General features: G+C 32.4%; 3 protein-coding genes across 4 annotated transcripts; 2 read left to right on the top strand and 1 right to left on the bottom strand.

Annotated features, from left to right (window-relative positions):
- Positions 1–1,823: 1,823 nt before the first annotated feature.
- On the bottom strand, positions 1,824–7,109 carry LOC111411764. Its single transcript, XM_023042367.1, has 10 exons — positions 6,765–7,109; positions 6,400–6,628; positions 5,152–5,253; positions 4,734–4,903; positions 4,220–4,353; positions 3,934–4,111; positions 3,278–3,818; positions 2,689–2,801; positions 2,361–2,604; positions 1,824–2,264 (listed from the first exon to the last, which is right to left on the bottom strand). Exons 1-10 carry the CDS (start codon positions 6,980–6,982, stop codon positions 2,049–2,051), a joined length of 2,145 nt encoding a protein of 714 aa, XP_022898135.1. The 5' UTR covers positions 6,983–7,109; the 3' UTR covers positions 1,824–2,048.
- A 7,324-nt stretch (positions 7,110–14,433) lies between these two features.
- LOC111411754 (protein SRC1-like) lies at positions 14,434–15,287 on the top strand. 2 transcript variants are annotated; one of them, XM_023042355.1, is made up of 2 exons: positions 14,434–14,733; positions 14,800–15,287. In XM_023042355.1, the coding sequence occupies exons 1-2, from the start codon at positions 14,532–14,534 to the stop codon at positions 15,036–15,038; spliced, it is 441 nt and encodes a 146-aa protein (XP_022898123.1). In that variant the 5' UTR covers positions 14,434–14,531; the 3' UTR covers positions 15,039–15,287. The 2 variants fall into 2 exon arrangements, with proteins under 2 accessions (XP_022898123.1, XP_022898115.1); XM_023042347.1 differs by having other exon boundaries at positions 14,435–15,287.
- A 1,560-nt stretch (positions 15,288–16,847) lies between these two features.
- On the top strand, positions 16,848–18,378 carry LOC111372723 (dehydrin HIRD11-like). Its single transcript, XM_022995113.1, has 2 exons — positions 16,848–16,890; positions 18,062–18,378. Exons 1-2 carry the CDS (start codon positions 16,848–16,850, stop codon positions 18,376–18,378), a joined length of 360 nt encoding a protein of 119 aa, XP_022850881.1.
- The last annotated feature ends 766 nt before the right edge of the window (positions 18,379–19,144 follow it).

The raw sequence follows: 19,144 nt of genomic DNA, 5'->3' as shown, positions 1-19,144 counted from the left end.
TTGTATATTTAAATACTCATCAAGGGTATATGTCTCATTAATGGGACCATATTTACTAATTGCTTCATTTTGTTTGAAAACATAATTTTTAATTATTTTCTTTAAGAGCAATTAAAATATAACAAAAACATTAACAATAGTGCGTTATTATCGCTTCTTCAAGAATTATATATCAATATTATTCTAAAATATTGAAATCATAGAATCATGCTCTTCATAAACAATAACATATTATTATTTCAAATAATAAATTGTATAAGGATTTACTCTTATGAGTAAAAACATAATTTTTAATTATTTTCTTTAAGAGCAATTAAAATATAACAAAAACATTAACAATAGTGCGTTATTTTAGGAACAACAACAAATTATTTTTTAAAAAACATCAACTCTTCAAGAGTATATTTTTTATGAAAATATAACATTTACAGAATTGTGCTTCTTCAAGAACAACATGTCAATGTTTTTTTAGAATATTAAAAACTTTAATTCATGCTCTTCAAAAATAAGTAATATTCTTTTGGAATATTAATTATAATATTGTGCTATTTTAGGAGTAACAATGTGAATTATAAATTCAAAGTTTATAAAAGAGCATCTAAAAATATTTAATCTGGTTAAAAATATTAATTACAAACATATAGGATATTAATTTATATATAAAAATTAATTACTAAACATGCATTAAAAAAATAAGAATCTAGATATATAGAAGTTAACAAAATTGATTAAATTTTTTATTGATTAAATCTTTTACCTACATGCAAAAGATACCAAATATGCACAAGAATTTCGTATATACAAAAATTAAAGGCAAAAATAATATAGGGTAGACTAAAAAGACATAATTAATTTGTGAATGAATAATATGTAACAGAATTAATTGTGTATAAATCAAAATGCATGAATTAAAAGCATACCATGAATTTACTTAATAAACCATAAATTAGTACGTGGACAAGGACGGATCACCCAAAATTCGTCTCTGACAGATACATACAATTGTGAATTAGAATTAATATGTGTACAAACGAAAAGTAGAGAAGAAGAAAAACCTCATTATGATGTATATGTACATCATCATTAAATTAATTTTGGTACACGTAACAAATGATTATGCTTCTAAAAATTTTACATTCTAACTAATTCATTTTGATTTTAGAAAATCGTACTAATAACGTGTTATAAACTAGAGAACAAAATATAGAGAAGTCAATAGACTTTTTATGTTTTATTAAATCTCATATTTATAGAAAAAATGGAAGCTATAAGGAATACAATAGTCATAATAACTAAGGATGTAAAAGTCATTAATAAGTACTACTATATTTAGAACAAATATATACTATTTGGTGCCTCTTTTACGATCATTAATTTATTTTATGATTTGCTACAAGATCATTTTTAATCACACATTCATATAATAATATTCTAAATGTATACCAAAATTTTTTTTCCACTTTGTAATCACGCATCCTCCTAAAAACACTATTCAAAACTGATTTTTCCCCGCAATCAATGATAATCGAACAGGCTCTTAATGAGTGCACGACTCTTTAATATTTTTCAAGAGAGTTCATTTCATGCAACAGTTGCTTGTACGTTAGAACTGTCTAATGGCCTTAAAAGGTAGTTCTAACTATCTCGAAAGATGAAAAATAATTCGACTAATCAAAGTAACTGATACATAACATGTAGATGGGGAAAAAAAAAAAACCATATTTATCATATAATCACTCGCTACCTGATAGAATCCTGCATTGATTCACCCAATCAAAAAGGCGACCACTAGCTCGACTTAGAGTAATGTTATTTAGCTCCACTAATGTTAAAACACCCATCTAGATGGCATTAAGTGTTAGTAAATAAAAAGTACAGATAATTGAATCACTTAGTTTCAAATTTAATTGGACCTTATCACGTAATGACAAATAGATTATGACAAATAGATTGACGACATAACAACACCGACACTAGATAACATTATTCTTCGACTTATGATCAAAATTGTACATGTAAAAGGAAATAAACCGTGATAACATCTTCAATCATTTAGAGCAGTCCACAGTTTCGACGGGGGTGACAGGAATAGAGTCCCACCATTCTCTTAGACGCCGATTACTTTGTTCATTATTCATACGCTTCCCCAAAGGGGATGCCATAATATATCCACACGACATGAGGGCCATCAGGATGAACTTGAATGGAACCACCATAAACAAAAATGAGCCGCAACTCAAAGCTATCATAACTGTATCTGTATGCTGCAATAACAAGAAGAGTTGGAGTAAATTATGAATTACTCTTTAACTTCTTGGTAACAATATCATCGACATAGAGTGACTGTCGTATAATCATACCTTTGGAGCTTTAGAGACCAAAACTGACCAGATTTTCAACATCGCTATGTTTATATTCTGCATTACTTCATGTACAGTTCTTAATCCTTGTTGTGCTGACACTATGCTCTCCATCGTCGTCTGATTCGAACCTGTGTGGATTACAATTTTGTTTTGCTTCTCTGGAATCCTCGTCTGTCTAGCCCAAAGCATGGTTGCAACCACCCACAACAAGAAAGCTGCTATAACTGGGCCAACCCATTCTCTACACGACGAAACAATTTCGGCCTATCAGACTTTGAGCAGCAAGGAAAAGCTGAAGCATAAAACTCACTTCATTTGAACTTACTTGTAGATGACTAATAGTGACGCAAAAATCAAAATCAAAGTAGTTACGGGCCTTTCCCATGTAAAAATTCCTCGACACCGTAGGAAAAAATTCTTGAGCTTCTCAAGTAGCCCCTGAACATGAAAATAGCATCGCATTAAGTATTACTCCAGAGACCATGTACCGCACAAGTTATGTATATAATAGCATAATATCAACACAAGTATAAGACTATGAACAGATGAAATATCAACGGCTTTGAATCTACAAGTGTAAGATAGGGAGATGAAGATAACAGTAGACATTGTAAAACTATTCAAAAAAGAAGAACCAAAGAAGTGGTGAAAAATGAGACCATATAACAACAAGCTCATCTGAAGTACCTATGATAACCAGACATACCCATGGTATCAGAAAGAGTAAGGTAGCAAACCAGTAAACCATAATTCTGTAAAAAATTATCATCAAGCTTGAAATTCTTTTCGATTTTGTCCTTATAAAACATATATTTGTAAGACCATATAAATTACAGGCACATTATCACAGGCAATTAAGACAGAACGTGATCTAAAGAAACATTGAACTTCACTTGATTATGTACCCTGCCTACCATAAGAACTTGTGCACTTTCACTGATACCATCCTCTTTTAGCCCCTCTGCAGTAGCCTTCGCCATGTCCATTTCTTTTGCTTCCTCTTTTGCCTGGTTAACTGACGATGAAAGGTTTTCATGCTGGGAAATTTCTTCTTTGCCAATTTCTTTCGTCTCTAAACAAGGAACACATGGTTGGGAGACATTCAAGTTCCTGAGTATCGAGCTGGCACTGCATGGATATGCACCGGTAACCTTCTTCAGACTCTCGGCTAGCTCCTCAAGTATGTAGTCACCCTTTGGTAACTCACTGAGCAACGCAAAAATTAAAAAGCTATGTGGAATCGGTGGTGAAATTCTCAGCATTTCTCTAGCTGCATGAAGTCTGATGATTCCAAGTATTGTCCTTGCGTGCATTTCCCATGCTTCAAGTGGAGATTTTACCTTGAACTTCAAAAGAAACTGATGCAATAACATAATCTCCTTCACAAGAGCAAGCCAATGGTCACGTCTTGTTGAGCTCGTCATCTCTGGGAATTCCAGGACAACACCTTCTTGCCTTAAAAAATTTAAGTTTTTTCATATATCTTAAACGAAATCAACATTGATTATCTTAAACGAAATTAACATTGATAAAACAATTGTTTCAAGAGGAATATCCAACATTAACTCACAATTCAGAAGATTCATAAAGTATCGCTTTATCAAAAATAGGAGCACCCCATGGCCCTGTAGCCGTAGGTTTTAAACTTTGCTCAATGTCCTTTGAAAGGTCAAGTTTAAGAGCATCTTCATAAGATACTACACCAGATGCCTCAAAGTAGAGGGCATAGTTTGTTAGCGTCAACCTGCCTAGAATCATACATGTATATTAGTCCAAGAAAATTTATCTGTGTAAAAAGAGTATCTTGCACTTCTAGTAACTCTATTGCTGAAGAATTCAAAAATTAGTGAACAGACCAGGCCAACTGGTTCCTCCAATATGGCGCACTACTCTTTGTGAGCCTGCAGTTCCCTCCACGTGCAGTATAAATTCATCATCTGCCAGTGTTACACCTTTTGGTGTCTCTTGCTTCTGCAAATACTTTACACATCTAAAGAAAAGAAAACTCGCATCAACAGAAAAATGTGCGGCAAGGATATGCAAGCATGTTTCAGGTTAAGATACACAGCTTGCCATCCTCCGGGGGAATGGAAACTGAGGGAGCATTATAAATTTTTCCCCAAAAAACCACATGCTATTAAAGTTTTATTCCTATGAAACCATAAGATATGGATCAAATCGGTCGGGGTAGAGAGATGCAGCTGAGAAATAATGAAACTGGTAGCTACTCATTCCTCCTCCAAAAACGAATTAATTAAGTGCCTATGTACAACAGCAGCATTATCATCACGACCTTAATCTTTGTCACCAATCAGGTAAAATGCCACTTAAAACTATTAAAATGAGATACGACACGTCAGATATAATTACTTGTTAATTTCTTTCAAGAAGTGATCATAAGCAGGAAAGTGAAGTTGATTAGCAGTATGTGCTGTCAGTGTCTCAAAAGTAAACCTCCCATTAACAACATCGGCAGCCAAAGGAACGAGCATTGCCAACCATACATACGCTTCTTCTCCTACACTTGATTCATGATCAACCTGCCAACAACAGTTACCTTTTAGTATGAAAATATAACGGAGGCAATCAGACACCTTTCGTTCTCTTACAGATAACCTAAAAAGTAAAGGTTGCCTCCAGGATAAATGGACATTATTTTTTCTCAATTCTTATGTCGAAAATCAAACAACGGCAATTACGATTGGCATTTACTAGATTATTATGGCTTACACCTGGACTATGTTCAAGCCATCTTTCCTAGTAATAAACAGAAGTCAGATGTGCTTACGAGGAGTGGCATGAGATCAGAATAGAAAAGGGATACGTCATCTTGCTCTTGACTGGTTTTTATAGGTGCTTTTTTCTCCTCTTTTTCTTTTGCCACACATTCCTAGAAAACAAGAAGAGGAGCATAAATCAAGCAGATAAAAGATTTCAAAAGAATGGCATGCAAATTATATAATTTTCTCAAAAAATATTAATTCGTCAATGAAGAGGCATGGCCAAGGGAACTGCTGCACCAAAGTTGACACAGCCACAGATGGACTAGTCTAGTTAATATTTTAGTTCTAGGAACATCAAACAATACAATCAAGACATATAATTCACCCACATACCTGCTGAAAAAGGAGTGAAATGCTGGGCAGTTTTTTGAAACTTTATCCAAAGTGTGCACACTCTTGAAAAAGATCAAAACATATTCCACTTGTGATGCCGCACATAATGAACGAGTTGGTCTTTATTTGCACAAATGGCTCAAAACTAACATATTTAACTTCAAACACTCTTTGCTCTTGAACACGTGTAATGCTTGTCTCAAATGAATCAATCAATCTAAAAAGAGTAATGCTATTCATAATGAAGACTACTGATAGTCGCAACATGTCAGTTTGTTATGTGATGCATTAGTATGTTAATTTTTTATTACATTATGCATCAGATAATAAACTACCGTGTGGCATGCCATGTAGGACGACTATCGATGGTGTTAATTATGAATAGCATTATTCATCTGGAAATCATACTTGAACGCACGTAATAATTTATTTCAAATCATTTGCATAATTATCTTATACAGAAATAGAATGTTCTAGCTGAGTTTATTCTTTATGTCCACACAATCTTTTCTGAGTTCATGGAGACTATATATGGATTGAAAAGAACAAGTTTGTAATAACTTATTTTAGCGCATTTTAAAGCATAATATCATACTAATTAAGAACCTGTTTCGCCCCATTTCTTAAAACTCATTTTTTCTTAAACTCATATTTCATAGGACCCAAACTTTATTAATTTTTCAAAAACACATTTTATCAACTTCTATTAAAATCTATTAAAATCTACAAAAAACTTGAGTTCAATCCAAACCAAACAGTGGCTAAAGCCTTTGTAGTAGCACAGAGAGGGGAACTCGATCCCTTAGTCACATGAATAAACTGGAGAATTTCATAGGATGTTAGAAGGTTGAACATTTTTTCAGTCAATTCTCATTATTATGAATAATAAGCCGCCCTGAGACAAAATAAAGTTTGCTCACCGTATATGAATCTTCCTCAGCCGAACTTGGCATCTCCCAAGCGCTCATCATATCAAATGTGAAGCGGTTAAAGGAGCCATCACAAATATTTTCATCTATGTTGACACACATCACAGGAAGCACTTTTGAGCAGCAAAATTCTACTAGTTTCTTTGAATATCCAGTCATCTGAGAGTCCCATTCTCTCTCAAATTCTTCCACCAATGAATCTACAGAAGTATCCAACTTCCTGAAAGCATGAATATGCATTTTCTCTTAAATAATTCAACGTATACATGTTCAACAACCAGTTAAGCGGGGGGACAAACCCACAAATTAACCCAAAAAATTGTCAAAAATTTAAAAGAGGGAGTGAAAGAAATTACTGGGCACATCTGTTTAGGACGTCATTGGCAATGGAAGAAAGATGTTTCTTCTTCTCCATGTTTACAGCTGCGCTAATTCTGTGTATTAATTCCTTATTCTTCAATGGATGATTTTGGGTTTGAAAAGCCGGATGTCTCTGTGAGAGATGGGGATGATCCACTTTATAATGCGAACGACTGCTGTTTGCTGTTACATGGATTTGACACGTTGCGACCATGCAACAAACTGAATATGCGTTGTGCTTTGCCCCGCTTCGTCATCATCTTTGGATCGGATATCCCGTTCTGGATCAGTTTAAGAGCGGCCCAGCCAAACTATTTGAGCATTGCAATATGATCCAACTATGTAGACTGAGCCAGGGGCGGACTCAGATCTTTAGTATTGTGGGGTCAAAATTTTAAAAATAATTTTTTTAATAAACAACATAATATTAATGAAAATAAGTTTATATGTATTTTGATACTTTGAAAACGTCGTATAATTACATCATTATTAATATTATTAAATAAATTTTGCTCCTTATATAGTTTTGTTTATCATTTCATTGGTAAATGCTGAGCTAACATTGAGTAAATTAAATGAATTGAAATAAAATTCAAGTTTAGTTCAGGAAGTAAATGAAATTCAAATTTAAAGCAAATATAACTCGAAAGTAATTCAAATTGCATTTAATCCGTAACGACCCTAAAAAATTTACGTCATATTTCATGTAAGACTTCCGAATGAAACCATATAAATTATATTGAAAATTTTATCGTGCAAAAATAATAATTAATTAAATTTTTTAAAAAGAAAAAACGAGTTAGACGTCTTTTTTGAGACGTACGTTTGATACATATTTAATTATTTTCAATATCCGTTTGAATCATTCGATAGGTCGAAACAAAATTTTACATAGCATAGACGATTTGTGGATTCAGATAGCAGATGATCTCAAACGAATTTTTAAAGTTAGGATATTATCGAAATTTTCAAAATACTAATTTCAAACGCCATACTTTAACATGTCATAACTTTTGCTATAGTTGACCATTTCGCATGCCATTAATGAGTAAAAAACTAGGCCATGAGACTTCGAAATGGTATTAAGAATGCAATATTTTGATTTCATTTGACATCCCGACGAATGCATCAAATTAGATTGTTAAAAAAAAAAGGGCAAAATTTTGTGGGGTCAAATGACCCCACATGACCCCATGTGGGTTCGCCCCTTGACTAAGCCACACGCGGATATAGGGGACAGCATTTTTTTTTTTTTTTTTTGTTGCGTAGATGAATTTAAATTTTGTAAATTTATAGTAATTTCAAATTGTGTTTAAAGAAAAACTTTTATAATTACAGTTTATGTAATTTTTGTATATGTATTTAATTTTTTAGTGTGTAATTTTTTTTACATACATACACTCTTTGCTACGATGTATTTAGTTTTTCTAAATTATTGTAACATACGCTCTATATGGTTATAATGCATGTGATTTTTTGAAATTATAATTTATATTAGGTTAAAATAACTTAGACTCTATATTATTTTCGTTAAAGCATATATAATGCTTGTTTGACACACATTATTTTATGTTTTGTCATATGATCATTTTCAACCATACATTCATACAATAATATAATATGGGCACCAAATTCTTTCCTTAAATTCCTTCTAAGAACACAAAACATGTAATGCCCCAAATATAAAATAGACTTTTATGTATTTAATTATTTTATTACCAAAATATTTGAAATAATAAACTATCAAATATCAAAATGTTATAACTGCATTCTTAAAACGATTTCCAGACTGCTTAACAATAATGCGTAGTTGTATATAAAGTAGGTGTTTGATTTTGAAATTCTTATATTATTTTAGAATAGACATATATGTTTAACATAATAAATACTTTTACCATTGTTTTATTAATAATTAGTTTACTTAAAATATACAAGGGAAGATATTTGGAAATTAACATTATAAACAATAAACTATTTCCAAAATCCAAATAACATTTATAAGATCCATTGTATGACGAAATAGTTATTGTTCACAAGATTCCACGTCGGCGACAAAACAGTCCCATTGAGCCTCGACCTTCCGAACTCTGACATTTTCAACATATACTTCAATGCAATAAAATCATGCGTGCATATAATGAATTGCATGACAAATGTTGCAATAGTACAAACATCAATAAGAATCTTAAAAATTAAACTTAATCACGACTTTCAACATAATCTTGAAAATAATGTAGAAGTTTTCCTACGAAATAGCAATTACCATAATTTTCATCAAACTAAATCATTGTTGAAACGTTTGCTAATAGCTGCCATATAAATACGTTGGGATTTTCCCCAAAATTGTATGTGTAGATGAATCCCTTGCTAATTACCAGTGGGACTTTTACCTTCGATAAGTACCGACAAAAAAATTTCATCAATAAGTAGGGTTATTGATGGAGTTTCGAGCTTTAGCGTCAGAAATATACATGTTGAAGCAGCTATTTTTAGTAGTCTAGGTCTTCTTTACAATTTTTTTGTACTCGAGCAAATTTCTGAAACATTCCTATCTACTTTGGTGATGGTGATTGCATAATTAAAATTCAATAGATCATCTTATCTTTTCGAGTCCCAAGGTCAACCTCTCTAATACCTAGCATAAAATCGTCTATAACCACGACAATAAAGAATTTTAACTTGAAATATTAACATTGTACACTATTTTACAGTCTATTAAAATGTTAACCCCATTCCTCGTCTTGGCGAGTAAAGAATTTAAGGCTTGTTTGTCAATTTTTTTTTTAAAATATTTTAACTATACATTCAATAGGATTTTACAACTTTTCCTCACATTTTAACCACACATTCTCTAAAACATTTATTCTTCCCTTGAACAAATTTATGCCAAACAAGATTTTAATTTTTACCCTCGAGATCTAGGGTTCTAGAATGGTGAAGGATGAAAGTTTAGAAAGATATTGTCGTTTTTATTTGATTCTTAAAATAAAATGCCATCGTTTTTATTTGATTGCATTTAGAAAGATGAAAATGATGTTTCTTGCAAGTTCAGGATACTCTAAAATTGGGATGTAAAATGTTTTAAGATACGTATTTCGTACAAAATAGTTTTATTAATTTGTATAAATTACTTGATTGTAAATGGTAAAATTTTCATGAAATATACTCTCTCTCTCTCTCTCTCGACATAATGAAATATATATTTGCATACATTGTAAATGGTAAAAATTTCATAATTAGATTTTCTTGGTGGTGTCAAATCGGGCGGAAGCAACTTGATCCACTCGAAATAGGTCTGGTCAAAATGTCGTGGGAACTGACCCATAATCGAAGTGGCCGGTTCACGGGCCTATTGATGTAAATATCGGTTCGGGCTGATTGTACTGATTGGGCCCGATGGTTAATCGTCGAGTTCGTCGATATTTTATATATATTATTTAGTGGAAATTACATAAACCAATACATTTAGATATTCCATTTTATAAATCATATACAAGGTTTACTCTTTCAAAAATCAGATTTTTTTATTAATTAATATATTTAAAATTAATAAATTAAAATTTTGATAATTAAACACCCATTCACACCCTGATGTTGTTGTTGCTGCAACAACCGCACTGCCCGTAGCCAGATGCGGCATTGATATTGGAGGAAACTTGGAGGTTGATTTTTGGTTTTTTGGGTGATTTCTTCATATTCAAATCTAATCTACTTTAGCAAGAGTTGTGTGGTTGTTTTCTTGTCGATTGTTGGTGATGAGGTAGTGGTGGCGATTGTAGTAGTGGTGAAGTGGTGGTGGCAGCAATTTTGAAGTTGAAAATGATAGTTTGTGGGAGGTGGCGGTGGAGATGTTATAAGCAGTGGTGGTAAGTGCTCGGTGGCAGATTTGGGCTTTTTTTGTAGGGGTTATAGTGGTGGTGCTCGCGATTGTGGTGTTTGGATCCAATGATGACAGAAGGTATGTTAGATCTAGTGGTGGCAATAGTTGTGACGGCGATGGTGGTGGTCTAGTAGTGATCGTAGTTTTGGTTGTGGAGATGGTATTAGGTGACAGCAGTTTTGGTGACGATGCGACTGGTGATAGTGGTGACATGATGGTCACAAGCACTGGCGGTGGTAAAAAATAATTTGGTTGACTGTGATCATTAAATTGGTTAATCTGTGACAGACAAATAATATGTGACCAATAAAAACAATAAATTGTGACCTGTAAATAATGTGTAACATAAAAAATTGTTAATTTGTAATCAGTAATTTGATAATTTGCGACTGTGTAATAAGTTATGACTTATAATATTTGTGATTTGTGATCGATAAATAAATTGTGACTTATAATTTTTTTATTTGTGACCGATGAATAAATTGTGACCTATAATTTTTTTTGAATTGGGACGTAAAATTTCTGATTTGTAACCAAAAGATAATAAGTGACTAACTAAATCATTAATTTGTGACCAAATTGTATAGATTTGAGACCTAAATATAATTAATTAATTAAATCATAAATAAATTTTAATAAAAATCTGATTTTTTAAGTTTGAAATTTGTTTTCTTGATTTTGAAATGTGTGAAATTTGTTTTCTTGATTTTTAAGTTTGAAAATTGTTTTCTTGATTTTTAAGTTTGAAAATTGTTTTCTTGATTTTGAAATCAAAAATGCATTTTCAAAATATAAAAAACCATACAAATTTTGGGGATTTTGCAAAACGAAAATCTGAAAACATAAAACCAAACCCACCCTTAAATTTTTGAAAGTGCTTGTTCTAGTTAAATTATTTTCAAGTAGGGAACCTCGAAAAAAAAAAACAAAGATCAAGCTACTTACTAGTTAAAAATGAATAATACAATATTTTAATTTCATAATTCACTACTAAAAGTGGGAGTAAAATTTATCATTTGAAAAAGGAAAAAAATAGACAAAAAAATAGTAGTAATAATAATACAGCATTTATTTTAAAATGGCCTAGTATACACATGAATTTATTTATTTATTTTTTATTTTTATATGCATGCAAATAGGATGTAAATGAGCCGAGTCGTCTCACGAGCCGAAGGTCGTGGTTGGGGCAAAATATGGGCCGAACTTTTTTGTCTCAAGGCAAAACTCGGCTGAAAAATCAAGCTTAGCTCGAGCCTTACCGAGCCGGCTCTTTTTTTTTTTTTTTTTCTTTTCAAGTCGGGAAATTCGAAATTTTTTTAACATATATAAATTATGTGCAATTTATACTAATAATATTGTTGAAGCAAATTGACATCTTCAAAATTTTACCTTCATATTTATAGTAAAAAAAAAAATAAAAAATAGAAAATAAAATAAAACCCGTTTCTACAAATTTTGAATCTGAATGCAAAGTTGATGAAACATTTCAATTTTTTCTAATAACTACAACTGCTAAAGCAGCTGTAACTGCATGCCTGTGTTGCGTGTGAAGCAAGCAGGCAGCTGGCTATCACACACGAAAAATAGGCAACTATAAAAGATACTGGCCACTTTGGCCCGCGTCTATATACCACATTTACGGGCCAAAATGGCCCGTGTGAATTGGTGAGCTACACAGGCTGGCTCAAAGCTCAGGCCGATGCTAAAAAATGAGGCTCGACAGGGGCGGACTCACATGGGGTCAAATGACCTCACAGTTTTTTTTTTTTTTTTTTTTGCTGAAAACTTAATTTTCTGCCTCAAAAAGTTCATATCCTAAATCTATATCCATATCACATGGTCCATATCCATTATTTAGTCCATAGATATATCATATAATCCACCGATTTCTTCTCAAAGTGCAAACACCGAATATGAACGGCAAACAACCGATTTTTCCTTTTTGTTCACGATACGTTGTTCGAAAAAAAAAAATTTGACCCCACAGTTCAAGCTGTCTGGGTCCACACCTGAGGCTCGACATAATCCTTGAGCCGAGTTGGTTCGAACTTTTTTCGGGTCGAACTATGGGCTGTCCGAACTGACAAGTCGAATTGACATCTCTACGTGTTGAAGAACCAAGTAACAGTGCCAGACTTTTTGATACAAAATGATCCAAAACACACTAAAGTCCCTTGAAATTATGAAATATGTTCAATCTTAGCTCACAATCAAGGTCGGCTGATTAGAAAAAATAACGCACTCAAGAATATATGAATAGAACTAAATGAGTATAAAATCGAATCCTTGAGATGTATGAACTCAATACTAACCTTTTAAAATGATTAAGACAATAATGACAAAAGAAAAAAAAAACAATAATAAAACGATGATATTTTGAGTACGATCAATAGATTTGAGTTCCCGATCACACTCATGTAACATAAAAATGTTAGAACGAGAAGTCGAAATAAAATACAAAATTAAACGAGTCGAAATTTGAACATTATTGTTGGGTCTGAAGTATGAAGCAGTTTGTGGTTTAATACAGCGACTTTTTAAAAATAAAATTTGCTATCTTTAACATACTCAAGAGTCTCTAAACACCTTCACCTTTCTTTTCCTTTATTCTTGACAATATCAAGTAGCATTTCTTTGAATCAAAATAGATTATAGAAATAGTAATATTGGCTCAGTGCAAAAAACCGTCTTCTCCTGACGTCATCCTTTGGTCTGTCGACATTGGCAGATTTGGGCGACTTGGCGTGGGTTTATAGCCCAGTCCCTTCCCAACCCATTTCATTTTTTGGTGGGTAAAAAAAAAATAAAATTATATATATATATTAGCCGACTTAAAAATGTTTTCTTAATTCGATTTGAATTCTTCCGTGTGTCATGATAGCAACACCCATCATGTTGGCAAGCTGTTATGTTGTACCACCGTCCATATTGAGGAGGTGCACGATATTAAAAAAAAAAAAAGGATTGATATAAAATAATCATTTATTTTAGGGGTTATTTGACAAACTTTTAATTAAAAATTGATGAAATAAATGAATGAAAATATATTAAAAATTCTTTCCTATGTCATGATAGCAACACCCACCATGTCGGGTAGCTCTTATGTTGTACCACCGCACCTTCCATTAATGGCTCATACGGTTCATTTTCCCAAATTGTCAATGACATTTGTCTCATTTGGGGCATCTTGGATTTTTACGCGTCTTTAGTTACCTTGATTAGTTTAATGTCGGCTTCCATTATCTTTGTATTTTTAAAAAAATAAAATAAAATGTTAACATCTAAACTCAAATTATCATTTTTAAAATAACGATTTCGATAATCAATAATTTTAATCTAACAACGTTAATACGTCGATGGACTTAAATGAATTCAAATCAACAGTACTAAAATAATTATATCAATTCAATTTTATCGATTTTTAGCTTGCACATATATCTAGAAATTAGTCAATAGAGTTATTCAAAATTTCAGTATATTATTTAGTTAGATTGGGCAAATAATGTATTTTTTATTTTATTTTTTTTATTAAAAGTTTGATACGTGCATAAATTTTATAAATTAATTCACAAGACTTAAATTCAGAATAAAATTAGGCTTGTGATGGATATTAGCCTACTACCACCGTGAATCATCTCATTTGAAAATTTCAAATGAATAATTATATAAAAAATTTAGTATCAAATACGGTCCACGTAGCCTTGGTAGGTCGGTTGTGATTTATATGGATAATGTTATTAATGTAAGATGGATTTTTTGAGTGCCTATAAAATATGGCTACGCATGTCCATTTCTCCTCAGATCACATAGAAATCCTTTGAATATTGTTGTGTTCATTGTTCACTATTCAAGTAAGAGACGTATTGTCAAGAAGAGAGAAAAAATGGCAGGTATTATACAGAAGATAGAAGAAAAACTAGGGATGGGAGGTCACAAGGAAGGTGACGAGCAGAAACACCATGGTGAAGAAAAGCACAAGCCGGAACATGGAGGATATAGCGGGGATCTCAAGCCGGAACACGGAGGGTATGGTGGTGATCACAAGCCGGAATATGGAGGGTATGGTGGTGATCACAAGCCGGTACATGGGGGATATGGTGGTGATCACAAGCCGGAATATGGAGGGTATGGTGGTGATCACAAGCCGGTACATGGGGAATATGGCGAACACAAGGCTGAACATGGGGAATATGGTGAGCACAAGCCGGATTATGGCCATGGTGAGCACAAGGAGGGGCTGATAGAGAAGATCAAAGAGAAGATCCATGGTGGAGAAGGCGAACATGGGCTTGGCAAGGAGGAAGAAAAGAAGAATAAGAAAGACAAGAAGAAGAAGCATGAGCACGGTCACGAGCACCATGATGACAGCAGTAGCAGTGATAGCGATTAAACCTTCAAGGTCATCTTAAAGATTTTATATGTTGTAGTATCTAGTCTGTCTGTCTGTTTAATAATGTGCATCAAATATGCATCATAAAATGTTATGTTTTTAGAATCATTCTACTTATCGATCTTGAACTCGATATATGTTTTAGAGATTGTTTACTCTACGAGTTGCTTTCTGGCGTGTGTGGTGTGGCGTCGAAGGTCTTTCAGCAGCTAGTTGCTACAAATAAAGAGAAAAATGAAAATTTGAAAATTTATGTGTTTCTTTATTGAATGCTAATAGGACAGGAATACGTCTGCAATGCACAGTAGTGCTTTTGAATGTATTAATACAAAATAAATGATTTTCTCTTGTGTTTCGAAACTATTGCTTTAGCTTTAATAACTTTTAAAATTAATTTGAAATTACTCATGATTATTAGCTTGGTAGATTGTCCTATTTTTAGGCTTTGCTAAGGCTCTATTCCTTGAGGAAGTTACCATTTTATTTTGAGTGGTTATATTCATAAACCCTTTTAAAGATACATCATATTTTAATTACATAAAAGGATATCAAAGATAAACCATGTTAATTTGAGAATAAGAATGTGACGGAAAAAAAAGTTGGGAACATAAAATATTATAATGATTAAAGATTATGCACATTTCATACATTTGAATCGGTGTCTTTTCAAATAAAATTGTTTGAAAAACCTGATTTTGCTCTTTGATAGAAACCTTAAGTTTTTGTTGAATAGATTAAGTTGTAATTTTAAAGATTAAAATCGAGAATCAGATTGAGTTTATCAGTTTTCAATTAAAAACATCAAAACTTCAATTATTTTGCTAAAATCCAACAAAATTACCTACTCGATCGAACCTTGGTCCGTTTAACCTAGTGCCGACTTTCACAAATCTTGGTGGTATTGAGGGGCAAATGTGAGTATTTATTTTTAATTTACGTTCTATGTGAACCATTTATTGGTAGAAACAGTCATTCCATCTCTTTTTGGTGTTAATTTCTTGCTTATAGGCAATTCAATCACTTATTCCCCGTTGGATCAATATTATTTAGAAATTTTTTTTTTTAAAACTCATTTTCAATCATATATTCTTCTAACAAAATAATTTTAAACGACACATTCTCCCAAAAAAAAACCATCATAAAACTCATTTTTCTTATGCAACACGAGCTCAATCAGAAGTATAAGGGCATTTATGTAATATGTTGTTCATTCTTTGCTTGCTTGTCGAACGCAGGTAGGTGGGTTGGGGTGTGCCATCCAATCAAAGTCATAATTCTAACTTCATTATCTAGGATGGGATATGATTTTTATTTATGATTTTATACTCCTTTTTTCTAATTAATATTTAGACAACATAAAGTCTTAGCACGATTCATAATTATGTTATACTAAATTCTTTTGGGAACATGCTATATGTACACGGGCGTGTGTACAAATATCAAAATCCATTCTTTTGTTCGTTTGGTGCCCCACATTAGAAGAAAATTCGACTTGCTAAATTTAGATAGATTTTATTTTAAAACTTGATTGGAATTTTACAGATTTTTTCCATTTTCAAATTTATGTAAAATAAAATCAGTTGAGAGTAGAATTGTTTAATAGAACCAAGGAAAATTTGAATGATGTAATACCAAAACCATCGCCTTCGTATTCTCCTAATTTTTTACTTGATAAAAGTAGACAACTGTGGAGAATTTCACTAAATATGCAAATTTATCGTTTCAAATTCTTTGAAATATTAATATAAGATTACGAGACGTAGAAGAAGAAGAATAAAGAAAACAAGGAATTTCTGCAAAGAAAGATTAATGTATGCCAATATGCGGCGGTTTTGCCGATGTAAAATTGAAGGTAATAATCTAAACATATCTACTTCAAAAACAATAATCTAATTAATTAAATTAAGGGTTCCATATTTCTAATAAAATAAGGGCAGAAAAAAATGGACAATAATTTGGGTACTTGTGTTTACAAATACTCAAATAGAGAAAGGGTAATATAAAAAAATAAATAAAATAAAATAAAATAAAATAAAATCGTTAAAAAATAAATAATAAACTTCTTCATGGATATTCAAATACAGGGTTGGTAAGCAGTAAATCCACCAACTCATCACCTCTCCACTAGGGGCCACACAATTTTCAACAAATTTTCATTTTGAGCAGTCAACCTCTTGTTTCTTCAAATTTATCCTAAATCTCAATTGTATTTCAAATTTATCACAAATAATCATTCATCACGATGATTAATGTTATATTTCAATGTGACGAACGTATTAACTTACATGGACAATAAGAACATTAATTTTACCTTTTCATTATCTAGTTATATAATAATTGTAAAGATTTGGGTTGTTGAAATTCTTGATCCTAGTTGATGATCTACAATTTAATTGAAAACTCGGCCCAATGATTGGTCCATTTAACTGAAGGTTCCAGAACTGCTAAAATTGTGTTTTGGAAAAATGACTTCATTTTAAAGTGCGTCCTACGTTGGATTTCTTACACTTGGCATTTGGATGACTGTTGGATCATTTTACTGGACTTATCTCATATAAATACTAGTGCTAACCCTAGGGTTAAGAGACTTTTCTCTTTCGAACCCTAATCTTGATTACTGCCGTCTCTTCTTCTTTGTTCTCTTCATCTTCTGGATGATTTTTTGTGTGATTTCATAGTGAAAACTTATAATAGTCTGATAGAAGTGATGAGATCTATCTCTCAGTGAGATTAGCATATAATTTGTGAGGGCCTTTGTGGTTGTGAACGGCAAAACATTTTTCTTTCTTCTGTAACTTGGTTTTGTCCGATTTTGGGGCTGTGATAGTGGATTTGAGCGTAATCCTAACGGATGCTCAACAGGGGATGTAGGCGTTGAATTTGGTCGCTGAACCTCCGGGGCCTAGGGCAGAAAACTCTTCGTGTTCTTTATTTTATTGCCATTTAATTTATGTATTTTTGTTAAATCGGTTAAGTCACAAAAGGGGTTTGTCTTGTTCAGGACCTACAATAATTACAACTAGAACATGGAGGATATGACAGAGACCACAAGCCAGAACATGAAGGATATAGCAGTTATCACAAGCCGAAATATGGGGGATTTAGCAGTGACCACAAGCAAGAATATGGCAGGTATGGTGGTGATCACAATCCGGTACATGGGGGATATCGCGAACACAAGAAGGGGGTGATTGAGAAGATCAAAGAGAAGATCCATGGTGGAGAAGGCAAACATGGGCTTGGCAAGGAAGAAGAAAAGAAGAATAAGGAAGACAAGAAGAAGAAGCACAATCACAATCACGAGCACCATGATGACAGTAGTAGCAGTGATAGCGATTAAGTCTTCGAGGGTGTCTTAAAGATTTTATATGTTGTATTATTTAGTCAATGTTTGTTTAATATTGTGCATCATAAAGTATTATGCGTTACGATTGTTCTGTTTTAGAGGTTGTGTACTCTCTAAGTTGCTTTCTAGCACACGCGTGGTTTGGCGTCGAAGGTCTTCATCAGCTAGTTGCTACAAATAAGGAGAAAAATGAGATTTTGAAAATTTGTGTCTTTTTTATTGAATGCTTAATAGGGCAGGAATACGTATGCAGTGCACTCTAGTGTTTTTGAAGGTATTAATATAAATTACATGATTTTCTCTTGTGTTTCGAACCTATTTTGTAGCTTTAATAAATTTTAAAACTAATTAGCAAGTTCTCGTGAATATTAGTTTGGTAGATTGTCGTATTTTTAGGCTTTGCTAAGGTTCTAATCCTTGATGAAATTACCATTTTATTTTGAGTGGTTTTATTCATAAATCCTTTTTAAAATACATCATATTTTAATTACATAAAAGGACATCAAAGATAAATAATGTTAATTTGAGGATAAGAATGTGATGGAAAAAAAGTTGGGAACATAAATATTATAATGATTAAAGATTATGGACATTTCATGCATTTGAATAGGTGTCTTTTCAAATAAAATTGTTTAAAACCCTATTTTTGCTCTTTGATAGACACCTTAACGAAATGGTGGTAGAATAATAACTCTTAATCTACCTGGTGGTCGATGGCGTTCCTGCTACTCAGGCGAACGTGTATAACCTGAAAAGTTAA

This window comes from Olea europaea, chromosome 2, assembly GCF_002742605.1.
Source record: "Olea europaea var. sylvestris chromosome 2, O_europaea_v1, whole genome shotgun sequence".
NCBI lineage: Eukaryota > Viridiplantae > Streptophyta > Magnoliopsida > Lamiales > Oleaceae > Olea > Olea europaea.
The sequence above is the reverse complement of the archived record's forward strand: the minus strand, read 5'-3'. Positions and strand labels throughout refer to the sequence as shown.

Excerpts from the sequence above, each read along its gene's own strand:
- LOC111411764 (XM_023042367.1), bottom strand. The coding sequence starts at position 6,982 with ATGGTCGCAACGTGTCAAATCCATGTAACAGCAAACAGCAGTCGTTCG. Across the intron at positions 4,904-5,151 it reads CTGATCTCATGCCACTCCTC|GTTGATCATGAATCAAGTGT; the intron begins GTAAGCACATCT and ends TGTTGTTGGCAG. Across the intron at positions 3,819-3,933 it reads CTTTATGAATCTTCTGAATT|GCAAGAAGGTGTTGTCCTGG; the intron begins GTGAGTTAATGT and ends AAATTTTTTAAG.
- LOC111411754 (XM_023042347.1), top strand. The coding sequence starts at position 14,532 with ATGGCAGGTATTATACAGAAGATAGAAGAAAAACTAGGGATGGGAGGT.
- LOC111372723 (XM_022995113.1), top strand. The coding sequence starts at position 16,848 with ATGTATGCCAATATGCGGCGGTTTTGCCGATGTAAAATTGAAG. Across the intron at positions 16,891-18,061 it reads TTGCCGATGTAAAATTGAAG|AACATGGAGGATATGACAGA; the intron begins GTAATAATCTAA and ends AATTACAACTAG.